This window comes from Corvus cornix, chromosome 9 (assembly GCF_000738735.6).
Source record: "Corvus cornix cornix isolate S_Up_H32 chromosome 9, ASM73873v5, whole genome shotgun sequence".
In the NCBI taxonomy this organism is placed as follows: Eukaryota; Metazoa; Chordata; class Aves; order Passeriformes; family Corvidae; genus Corvus; species Corvus cornix.
In genome coordinates, this window is record NC_046339.1 from 8,907,025 (window position 1) to 8,919,654 (window position 12,630).

A 12,630-nucleotide genomic window follows, 5' to 3' on the forward strand; every position below is an offset into this window, starting at 1 on the left:
AAGTCACTCCCCCCCTTCCAGGCTGGCTAGAAGAGCAACAGCCTCCTCTGCAATGTCCAGGGACCTCACACTGGTTAAGACAACTGTGAGGAGCTGTAAAGAGCCCCAAGGGCTGCTGGGGGGATAGTGTGATGTTTGCACATACACCACAACCAAGGGAGAAGCCCATGACGCCTATGAAGGCTCTGCATGCACCATGAGGAATGCAGGACCAGGCCTTCCTTTTCTGGCCCTCAGCTGAGGGACACCAAGTCAGTCCTGCTTTTTCTAACAGCAAGCAAGGCTCCTGCCAAGAAAGCGCTGCTGCTGTGGAATGTGCTGGGCCAGCAGTACAGCTCATTCCTGGAAAAGCATCAACTCAGCGGGAGAGCAAGGAGAGGAGAAGAGGGGGAAATTGGGAAGAGGGGGAGGGTGGGAAACAAAGTCTGAAAGCCTGGACTTCCACACCTGGGGAAGCACAGAGCGGTCTGCTCACCAGCACCCCCTCGTCACGGGCTGCCAGCACAGCAGCCCTGCCCAGCACCAGCCCTATGCTCTAGGACCTTTCTGCCAGCCAGATACCTCCAGAGCAGGTCTGCAACCACACAGACCAAGGCAGATGTCTGTGGGGAAGAGAAGCAAGGTTCATTTCCTCCCATCGTGTCAATAATTAATTTAATTTAATGACAGATCTCCACAAGGAGATGACAAAGCAGCCTCCACATGCGTCTTGTCCTCAAGACACTGACCAGTTCACATTGCTCTCTCCTTGCACAAACAATTTTGCAAGAGTCTCCCCAGGAAACTGGCTTAACCTCCTACCCGATGGGAAGGGGTCTTGAAGCATGACAGGCTGTAGATAGCTGCACCTACTCTGCACATCCAGCTGGGCTGCCATCAGCAACAGCTTTGCTAACTGGGTCTGCAAGACATACAGAGAACCCCCATAAAACCAACAGGCAGTTAATAAAGCTCACAACTAAGTTTCACCACAAAACATTTGCCAAAGACAATGAAAAGGACTCACGCAAAGAAGAGTCTTTCAGTGTTACAACAGCTGCATGGTGGCAAAGACAGAACTCTGTCCCTGATCCCAAGCTATTGCAGCACTCTGAAAAATGGGTAAACAGTGATACTACATCCCTCTGGTCCTAAAATGCAGGAGGCAGAAGAAAACATGAGGGGTCTGAACACTCATAAGAAGCATTTCTGACCATTGCTAGGCCAGGAACACACATTCTTTTTCTTCCTCATCTGCTTTTGATGGTGTCATGCAGGGGATGGTACAAAAAATTCCCTGTATAAAAACCCAGCAAATAGAGCACATTTTAGTAGCCTTTTATATACTTCATCAATTTCATTAACACCAGTCTTATTCACCAAACTCCATTCAAGACATAGGGCCAAACCCTTGAATACAACAAGTAACCTATCAAGCATCCTTTACCAGGCCAGCCAGGCTTGCCCTCCAGTCAGCAAATACTGTTCAACTGCTGGAAGAAAGAGACAAGAAAGGTGCTCCAGTCCTAACCAAACCAAGCATGTGCTGGCACACAACTTACTTGACTAGAGGTCCAGAAAGCAGATGAAAGCCATACAGGAGGACCCAATACATCACTGTAAATTAAAAGTCTTCATAGTTCCCATGAGGTCTTACCAGGACTCACCTCTACACCAGGAATCATCTTCCTTTTCAACAAAAGGGTAAGTTTCTCCTCAGCTTAGAAGAGGACAGTGTCTTGGATCACTATAGCACCAGATCCAACTGCTGCTTTTCTTTGACACTGTGAACTCCCAGGCCTGACTACAAACCCTTCTACATGGGACAGCTGAGTCACATCCAGCTCCAACACCATGCACACTAGCAGAGATGTTACACACCTCTGTGTTAATTTGGAACTGCCCCAAGGAAACCCGGAGCTCACCCTAAACTGATGCAGATGCTGACATCCTCAAAGTCCCCTGACACTTTCAGGATGCCTAGACAAGGAATAGTCTTAAAGAGTTTTCCCAAGTTTAAACTTTTGGCCCCAGCTGAAACAACACATTTTTAATCTAGAAGAAAAATCGACCTCACAGGACCCCCTTCAGGACCTAAAGGTGCATTTACCAGCTCTAGGTCTAAGGTAGGTTTGCCATAAGGGAGTCAGCTCCACACCCAGAACGATGAAAATCTACCCCTCTCAGAGCCACAAAAACCAGTAAGAAAACTCAAATGAACACAGTACAATAGCAAGACTTCATGCATTGAGGCCCTGTATGGACTTCCAGTATGGCCCAGCCCCAGCTGGGCCCACAGACAAGTCTCTGTGTGAATGGCACTAAGATACTGGTTGAGCTAGGCAGGGCTGAATGAACTGGGACAGCTGGTTAGCTGTATGCAAACACAAGTATGGAGTTTGCATATCCATGACAGCTTCTGCAAAAAGCTTCAGTTTGAGAAGCTGCTGCGCCCTGGGGCCAACCAGGCAACAGCCATCGGCACTGCAGGAACTTTCTCCCTGCCCTGATGGCATCAGGCCACCCCAAAGTTGTCACCCGCTGCTGACACTGCTCTGGCTGTCAACAACAGCAGCACAGCACAATGCAGTGTAGAGGGGACAACCTATTTGCTTGCAGATCATGAGACACGAAAAGACCACGAGTAGGTGGGTCAGAGTAATGCTGAGGGAAAGAGTTGAAGCCCAGGTGAGGGCAGGTTACTGTGCTAACACCAGCTTCCCTGCTATAATAATCCATGCAGAGCCAAAGCTCCTGAAACACAGACCCCTGTGGCAGACTCTTGGCGTCCCCAGAACCAGCCTGCAGCCACCAGCAAACAAGGAAAAGCCCACAAACTCTGTTACCCAGACCTAGAATTCCCAGCCTATCACAGAGACAGCTGCCAGCAATCAGAGGGGCCACATAGCAAATAAATTCCTCTCCAAAGCCTAGGAGCAGGTCAAAAACCAGCAGAGGAAAGACCTTCCCACACGGCAGCCAGTGACAGCTCTCCCAGAAACAGAGCTTTGCTCCAAGTCATGTGAGGAAGCCTTTCCCACTTCAGGTTCTGTCTACAGCCAGGACCAGAAGGACAGACTCCCACTGCAGCAACTCAGTCACTGCTCACACTGCATGCTCTTTTCCTCCAGCTCTAACATCATAGCAAATTTTAGCCAACAAGACACAAGGACAGATACCCCAGTGAGGGGATAATCACCACAAAGGATTTAGTGGAGTAGGGTACCCAAATGCTGCTTCTGCTGCCTTCCATAGCGAGCTGTGACTGGAAAAACAACACCTCTGGCACGTCACCTTTAATAAATAACTGATACAACTACAACAGTCCCAACCCTCCGCTGCGATACAGAATTACATGGCACAGGAAGGTCAGCACCAGGCATCTCTGCCTGCCAAAGCTTCCAGAGTTCCAGCCCATTCCTGGATGGGTTTAATGTTAGTGCTACAGTAGTAACAACACATCAATGGAAACAAGTGAAACCAAGAGCTTTGGGGCTCAGGGAAACACTAATGCTTCAACTCTGCAAGTTAATGCAGACCTCGGAGACAGTGATATTCACAGCCCAAAAGCTCACACTCTCTCCTAAGGCCACCATGGCATTACACAGATAAGCACATGGACAAAGCAGACAAAGTCACAGAGATTAGACTAATTCCCCTATTTGTACCTTATTGAAACGCCTTCCAAAAAGCCTTTACAAAAGGCTTTGGTCCAAAAATTTCCAACGGCAGCCACCAGCAGGATTAAGTTTTACTTAACTTGCCAGCTGCTGCCAAACAAGCCAGCACCAGTGGGACAAACAGTAACACAGCCACGTGGTGCCACATCTCCCTTCTGGAAAACAACCATCCATCCAGCACAGGTCAGAAGGGCAGGCTCTGAATAACAAACAAGGGATGGAGAGAGGAGGAAATCAATAGAAACACCAAGAACACACAGCCCTGACTGCTGCCTCATCAGATGTGCAGCATGATGCAAAGCTGGTGCAACATGAAGGCAATTTCCGGCAGACTCAGTCTCTGCTGTGTTCTGCAAGCCCAGATCCTCTTCATGGGCTTTTACACAGATCAAATATCTTAAACCACAACATTGTTCTATCTGTTTGGATGCAGTCAAGGGTGGAGGAGTAGCAATTCATTACAGCAGGTACCCTCAGCTCAGAACAGTTCAGCAACTGCCATGCAGACATGGAAGAGGCTTCCCACCCCTTTAAGTACACTGAGCTCAAAAAGGACTTCAGGAATTTCAACTATGCTCCCTACACCTCTACACATACAGCTCTCAAGTCTAGATGAAGGGCCTGATGCCCACCCCTGACAGAGGATCGAAGCCAAACCCATCTGTGCAGCAGAAAAGCTCAGGGGAAACCAGATTTTCTTTGCTTATATTCACAGACCCTTCTTTCCTGGGCATCCCCACATGCATTGTGATGGGTAGCTGCCTCCACCTTCGAGAGTTCAGGCCTGCAGGGAGACCAGGAGGGAAAATCACAGGAGAAAGAGGCCAGGAGCATGATGGAGAAGAGGGACTTACTGAAAGCTCAGTCCTCCAAGCACATCAACCTTGGGCTCATGGACCATCTACCTCCACTCCTGCACACCAGCACCTTCCTTCTCAGAGTCCATTATGAAACGCTGCCTTCCCAGCAACATCCTGCTCTCACTGCAGCCACATAGGAAGGAGCATCACTGCTCACACTACCACCCGGAAGACCCAGTACCCACCCTGCGGGTGAGCCAATGTCTGGGATTTGGGAACGGCCAAAATCTAGATGAAATTCTAGAGTTCACTTTAGAAAAAAGATGTATTTCAGCAAGAACCAGAAAACTGAGCAGTGGCGCCACCACTATCATCCCATAACAACAAAAAACATTCAGGTCGTGACCCAAATTATGGTGGTTTATGAGACATTTTTTATGGCATTTTGCCTTGACCTCCAAGACTGAGCCATGCTGGAGCACAGCTGTACCACAGTCAGGGCACACGGATTTACTTTGCAGCAATTTCTGAGACATTGAGGTAGGTTTTTGTTCTGTGCTGGAATTTGGAGGACCAGAGTCCTCCACATGATTTCAAAACACTGAACTGCACTAAAACAGCTGCATTCTCATGGCTGAGTAAAGGTTTCTTGACCTTTTTTCTTTTTTTCAGAAATCACAAAAGAGGCTTAAAATTAAGAAACATTCCCATCAAACACATAACTGAAAACAATGCCTCTCCAAGAAAAATGCTGGCTTCAACATAACGCCACATTTTGGGAGAAAATACATTCAGTCAAAAAAAAATTCTGACCAGCTCTGGCTGCAAACTAGTTCAATAGCTGTTGTAAAGCTTCATTGTTTGCATAGTACAGACAAGGCCTTAGGGAAATTGGTCTGCAGCCTGATTTGGCTAACTTGGCTTTCCGAACGCCACCCCTGGGCAAAGAAACCAGGCTGTGACTGCCATCCAATGTGGCCTTCAGAGCACAGCTCCAACCACAACTGAGAAAGCTGGACACCTACAGAGTCAGTAATAGCTGGGTCTGAACAGCAGGACACACACGGCCAGGCGCAGACAATACAATCCAGGGAAGCAGGGAACACTGTTAACTAACCATCTCCATCTTCACCTCAGCCCTGGCACTGCTGTAGCCCCCACCACCACAACACTTGGAAACAGCCTCCAGCTGCAGCTCCAGCCAGAATCAGCTCCAGTGTCCATGGGCCACCCCTAGCACGGGCAGCATTACAGGAACTCCCCACCACAAATGCAGACGGCGGTTAGCAGCTCTCTGCCAAATCCTCAGCAGCTCAGGAGACAGAGGCACAGGCTGCAGTAACCTACATGCAAAATGTCTGAAATAACTGCTGGTGGGCCCTTGCTAACCAGGGCAGCTCACCTCACAGCAGGCACAGAAACACATCGTCTGGAGCACAACAGATGTGGCCTCTCGTGTAAAGTGCTGCCCTTCACATGGAAAAGACAGGGACTGACCACAAACTTTTGGAAAAAAGTGATGGCCACCTTCCAGTAGGGCCAATGCTGTCACTTAGACCACCACAAAGGACGTGAGCATGCAAGGGAGTTTTGTAGGCCCTTTCACTCACAGACTTCTTGCCAACCTCTCCCAGCAAGAAATTTATGCTGACATGGAAGCAGTCTCCACCAGGGGCATGGGACAGGCAAAGGTCTTCAGCAGACAGCAAAAGTTTCCAATTAAAAATAAATTTTTAAAATTTCCCAAAATCAAAATAAAACAACTCCCCCAACTCATGCTACAAAGAGCTGGCAGGAAAGGCAGGGGCACCATGCCAGTGCTCACCACTGCTTAGACACTGACACTGCTTATTAAGTTTAGGATCCCTTCCCCAGCTCCCAGCATTTCCAGCCAGAAGGACAGTCACTGCTGGCATCAATTTCAAAAAGACCCTGCAATAAAAATAAATCACTCGGCCTTTCAGAGAGCATCAACGCGTTTCCTCGTGCACATGTGCAGAGATGAGGCCGCCAAATACCAATGGCATCTGACCCCTACACTGGGAATTCCAGCAGCACCCGCTTTGTTCTGCCTCCAGAGCGTTGTCCTAATCACTGCCTCATACCCAGCTTTGGAGAGCAGGTGATAATTAAGCAGGTCTGGATAAGATACTGGGCCAGTGATTAGTTGGATACCAATTTTCACTTCACAGCTGAGACCAAGGAATCACTCACCACAGCTCTGAAACTAAAATTGGAATGGAGACCCGCAAGAGGGAGAAACCAGCAGTGGTAGGAGGAGCAGTACCATCCCACCACTGTACCTCAGACCACTGGTGTCCTCCCAGCAGAATCAGTAGGATGGGGAGGAGTGGTCCCCTTGCAGGAGAATGGGGCCTTTCTGCTCTCCAGTCTAGAAGAGGGGAGGTAGCTGAGTGAAGGTAAGTGAAATGATCACCAAAGTGATTTCTTTACAGGCAAAAGAAATTCAAACTTTCAGGCACACTTTATGGAAAGACAAGGCAGAACTTCAGGCCAGGTGCTAAGGGTTTACCTGGACATACAAACTGCACTCATTAAACTACTTCGAAAAGTTTAGCTTAAACTTTAGCATGCCCCTGTGGGAACACATTTTGATCGATAGAAAATGATCAGTATCAATTAGAAACAAAAAATGAATCAAAAGAAACCACAATTCAGCTGATACAAGAACATTCTCAGAAGTTGTACCAGATGAAAAGACAAATCCGTAGTTCAGCTGAGGCAAACATGCACAATACCTGGCTGGTAAGAAGGCCACGCTGCCCAGGTACATTTCTCATGAGGGACTTGGGTAGGAGACAACACTTTACACATGACTGAAGCTCATGTCCCAGCAAACTACAAACTACAGACCATCAGCATGCTTGTGCCCTTCCCAACTGCACAGGTGGCCAGAAGAATTTACAGTCCTATTCTTGCAGCACCTCTAAGGAACTGAGAGCTCTGTCATGCTAAGATCCACACAAATGTTTGCCCAAGAAGTTCCCAGTGTAAAGTGGACAAGACAAGGCACAGCTGGAAAATCCATTTTATGGATTAGGAACAAAAAAACAGAAATTAAGAAGTCTGCTCAAAATCCTTTGAAAAACCCGGGAGTGGTCTGATGGAGAACATGGATCTCACAAGTGGTCACAGCACTGCACTGATCTAAGGTGCTCTCCTGCTGACCAGCACACAGCTCTTACCTGTGAAACACTGAATGAAAAGATCCAAGCTGCAGGAAAAAAACCTTCCTTCTCTAATGAGCACAATGTTAGCAGGCCAAGGGTAGCTCCACACTTCATGGTGAGACACATCCACACCAAGTGTCTCAGGTCCAAGAAGAGTCTACCACACCTGTGCACTGCCACACTCCATCCATCAGCTGATCTTCCTGTGCCTCCACTTCTGGGATTAGCAACACACAAAGCCAACAAGGGCACAGATATCTGCACCCTGTTACGTACAGCTGTAGGCCAATGCATCAGGAACAAAACCCTGCAGCCTTCCTGCTGCTCACAACTCCTCTCCCCAGGACCAGATGCATGAATTCTCATTTCTCCTCCTTCCCACCCAGAAGTGACACCACTCTGGGGTCTTAATTTGGAGCTGAGCACACACTCCTGTCATAGCTTGACAACTCCACAGCCACCCACAGGAGCCTCAGTTCACATTTCCAAGGAGATGTAAACACTGAAGCTGCTCCATCACAACTCAGATTCTCAGAGCAAACAAATATTAACAAGATAAACAAAAGAATGAAAAATCCCACACACCAAGACTGAGGCTGTAATACTGCCTTGGGGATGGGGTGAGCTGAAGGGAATACCAGACTGGAGATCCACAGCCTGGAAAAAAGGAGGAAGAGGGAGAAACAGATTCAGGCTAGGCAATAGAGGTGAGAGGAAACATTGGACATCCTGCTCCAGCTGGCCCTGGAAGGTGAGATGCCTTTGTTCCTAATAATAGATGAGAGAAAAAGTTTGGTTTATGCCACAGGGATCCTGCAGAAGGTCCAAAGCAGAACCATGGGACCCGCAGGCCTCCTCCTCAGTGATCAGCTGCCTTAAGGCCATCCACTTCATCTCTCATTGAGGGGCTTTAACCTGGGTCCTACTCCTGGACACTGCCCAGCTGACAGACACCAACCCAGCACAAGCCAGCCAGAAGGCATCCTGAGGGAATTCCCGGAGAGAAGGGGCTGAGAGGAATATATTCGTGAGAGAGAAATGCTCTTCCCCCTCACACAGCTTCTGAATGCCACCATTGTTAACCTAGTTTTCACTAATTGCCCATGCATTTACAGTCAAGCAGCCAAGGTGCCTCCTGCCCTTCTGTCTCTGATTCTCCCTGCAGGCCAATGGCTTGCTTTCTCATGGACATCAATTACCAGGGATCATGAAATTTTTCAGCTGGACTTGATGATCTTAAAGGTCTTTTTAAACCAAAATAATTCTATGATTCTATTTTGTGTGCTGCCTGGGGCTTCAGGGCTGCCCAGAGACAAGGCTGCAGCTGGACTGCTCTGGCTGTTCCCACCATGTTCCAGCCAACCACTAGCACATTCTTCAGCTCTCTGGAAAGGAGCAGAGACAGCTTTCCTGATGAAGCATCCATGGTGACCCTATGAGAGGCTTGCTCTCTCTGTCACACCCCAGGCACATGCTGCTCCAACTGCACAACTTACTGCCCAGGACTCCTCCAAGGAACGGGCTGCCCACACAGAGCCCCCAACCCTCTCTCAGCTGCACGTTCCCTTTCAGAGAGGTTTATGCTTCCCAAACAAATTAGCTGAACTGGTCACAACAAAAATCTCATCCCATGCATTTCTGACACAACTGAACTTGCAGTGTCTTCCTGAGTGATTTTCCCCTCTCCCTGCTATCACCTACACCAACTCCCTATACTGCTTTATTGGTGAGTTTTGTTAATCTATCATCTACCGCCTCTTGTAGAACCTTAAAGAGATAGAGGAGGATGAAAAGGCACAGCACAAAACTTCACTGCCACCAGACCCCTCTTCCCAATGTGAGATGCTGCTATTTATTACTAAACTTTGTTTATAGTTATACACTCTCCCACCCACATGGCAATGTTTCATTCAAGACAAGTTTGAATTCACTTCAAGAACAACATTTCAAAGGATCCCAAAGCATTTGTTTACAAACAGCATGTATGGAGAATTCACTTCTCCCACCAATGAACAAGGTCCCCTCTGAGACAGGGAGAGGCAGCTGTTTCATAGCACCCAACGCTACTCAACAGCTGAGGGACAGGAAATGATCCACAGACAACTGATATTGCTGAGGAAATTGATGGAAAACGAGGGCTGGAGACTTCTATTTGCCAGGACAAAATGGACTAAAGCTCTCCACTGGGTCAGGAGGAATTTAGGGAGGCAAAGCGTCCCAGACTGTGGTCAAAGGAGCCACTCCAAATTCCAAGCCTCATCTGAAAGCTGGCATCTCCCAAACTAACGGGAACCTGGGCACTGGGATAATTTGGCTGAGGAGGGGAGAGCACCCCCTGCTGAGACAGCCACACAGATCTCATCCAAGCCCCAAAGAGGCCCAGCCCTGTTCAACATGGGGTACAAGCCAAAATCACAGCCTAAAGAAGTATTTGGTGCAGTGAGAAGACACTGGGAAACTGAAAACACTTTGCAATCCCAGCTCCATACACAAGACCTACTGTAAACACTAAATCTTCAGAGAGGGAAGGATCACGCAACTCCTTCAAATACCAAAGTCCTAGGAATGGTAAAGGGTCACATGTTGTGGAAACCAAGAGGGTCCCAAGATGGAAACAGGGATCCTCAAAAAGGCTAAAGGAGAGTCAGATGTAGGAAATCTGGACAAAACAGTGAGGACAACGGGTCTTACAGGGAGCTGGATTCACATGGTACTTGCTCCCCAGAACAGTAACCAACTTTACGCAGGTAGGAGACAGCAGGGGCTCCCCAGATGATCAGTGAGTACAACAGCCAAACAAGGAACAGAAAACACCTCCAAAGAACCAACCATGATGGGAGGAACCAAAGGTCATCACAAAAGAAGTGATGGAAACACCGGTGTTGCAAGAGAGATGCCCAGCAGGAGATGGGATATCAGGCAGGGCTGCACCCCTCTTCCATACAGATCCATCCCAGAGATTGAGCATGGGACATCTCACTTTGAGGATGGGACATGTACGTGGGTACGGTGGGTCTTGCACACACCCCTTGCTCAGAGACGGGCACCACACGGAGAGCTCTCACTCCTTCTCCATGAAGGCAGGGGAGGAGAAACCCGGTCCTCTCTACCCATTCTTCCCAAAAATGAGATGCGGAGGACAAAGCTGCCAAAATGGATGACCCTTCCCAAAATGGATGGTAGGAGAACAAAACCGTCCCCAAATCCATTTCTTGGAAAGGGCTGATGGAGGTGGCACTACCTCCACACCCTTTTGGCAGAGGGAGCAAGGGGGCACTCTCACCAGGCAGGTACAGTGGGAGATGCCCAGGCCCTTCTGGTGGAGAATGACAGTCCTGAGTAGGATTCAACCTGGGAATGCCACCCTAGACACCCCAATGTGGGCTGCATGGGAGATACCACCTCAGGCGACGTGTTGGCCAAACATCCTGAGCACGGGGAGGGGGTGACCCTCAGATGGGGATGATGGTCTCCTCCAGGGGGTGATGGTCTCCACCAAGGTGCCTCTGGCACCTAAAGAAGGAGGCTCCCTCACCGAAGAGGTAGCATGGGGCAGCTTCCCCAGAGCTGATGAGGGATCTGAGGATATGGGGCTGTTCCCGGAGGCAGCACCCAGGGACAACGAACCCCTGAGAATGTGCACGGGGGGGTATCACCACCAGCCTCCCCCAGGTAAGGTCCTGGGGGTGCGTGGAGGGTGTGTTCCCCCACACAGAACCCAAACGGGTCAGCATTCCCATCTTCTCCAACGCAAGGCTATGGGGATGGAGGATGGATGCGGGTCCCCCTCCCCGGGCCGGGTACGAGTGGGGCACCTCCCCACCCCGGGGGTCCGGGCCCGCCGTCCCGGGGCGCTCCGCGGGCCGAGGGGCAGCCGGCCCCGGCCCCAGCCCCGTGCGGGGCGGGTGCTCCCCAGCCGCCCCCACTGCTCCCCGGGTAGGCCCACGGGGCTCGGGCTCCACGCGTGGCCCCGGGGACCGGGCCCGGGCCCGCGCTCACCCAAAGTCGTCGTCCATGGACTTGAAGTAGAACTTGTAGTTGGGGCGGTTGAGGAGGCCCTTGAAGTCGCCGAGGGTGACGCGCTCGGCCGGGATCGGCAGCTTCACCAGGTACGGCGTCTCCTGCTCGTCCAGGTGGTAAATGATCTTCGTCTCGGCCGCCGCCATGGCGCCCCTGCCCGGCCGCCAGGCCTCCGCCTCCGCCGCCTCCTCCGCCCCGGCCCGGACCCCCAGACCCGGCCCGGCCCCCGCCCGCGCCCCGGCCCGGCTGCGGCCTCCGCACGCCCGGTCCCCCCGCGCCCCTTGTTCTCCGGGTCCCAGCGCCGCCCGGCTGCACGGCGCAGGCTCGGCCTCGGCCGGCCCCGCCCCGCCCGCCGTCCCGGCCCCGCCGGAACCGGAACCGGCGCCCCGCGGGCCGCGGCGCGGAGCGGGACCGACCCCGCACCCGCCACCCGCCACCCGCCGTGGACCAGGAGCGTGGGCCCAGATCCCGCCACGATGCTGGCCCGCACCCTGCCCCCAAGGCAGATCCCGCAACGATAGGAGACCCCCCCCCCCCTTCACTGGAGCTGACCCCCTCCTTTGGAAGTGATCCCCCTACACACCCATCCACCCCTACTGCTGCTGTGCCCCATGTGCGTGCGTGACTATTGGGACTGCACACCTCCAGCCCCATAGCCCGTGGGTACTTTGGGATTTATACTTTACATCCACGTCCTCCTATCCAGGCCTGGTACTCCCCGTGCACCCACATTCCCAGTGCCAGCTGGGAATATACCTCTCACAGGCTTCCCACCCCCATTCAGCTTTCACACCCCCCTTACACCCACTGAAGCTGCTTCTGCCGACACCCCAGGCCTCCCCTCCCATCTCTGCAGCCCTGGTCCTTTATCACACACCTCCCAGCCTTCCCCATGCTCCTTAAATGGCTACATGCCCCTTGAGTACAGCTTACAAAACATGAGGCATATCCGTCTCTACC

General features: G+C 51.1%; 1 protein-coding gene across 2 annotated transcripts in view; it reads right to left on the reverse strand.

Annotated features, from left to right (window-relative positions):
- The window catches only part of DVL3 (dishevelled segment polarity protein 3), a 33,476-nt gene extending 21,606 nt beyond the window's left edge, over positions 1–11,870 (reverse strand). The window contains exon 1 of one of the 2 annotated variants that reach the window (XM_039557056.1): positions 11,650–11,870. In XM_039557056.1, the coding sequence (XP_039412990.1) occupies positions 11,650–11,816 (167 nt within the window). In that variant the 5' untranslated portion in view covers positions 11,817–11,870. The remainder of the gene's footprint in view (positions 1–11,649) is intronic. The other variant, XM_039557057.1, reaches the window with a different exon arrangement.
- Positions 11,871–12,630: the final 760 nt, after the last annotated feature.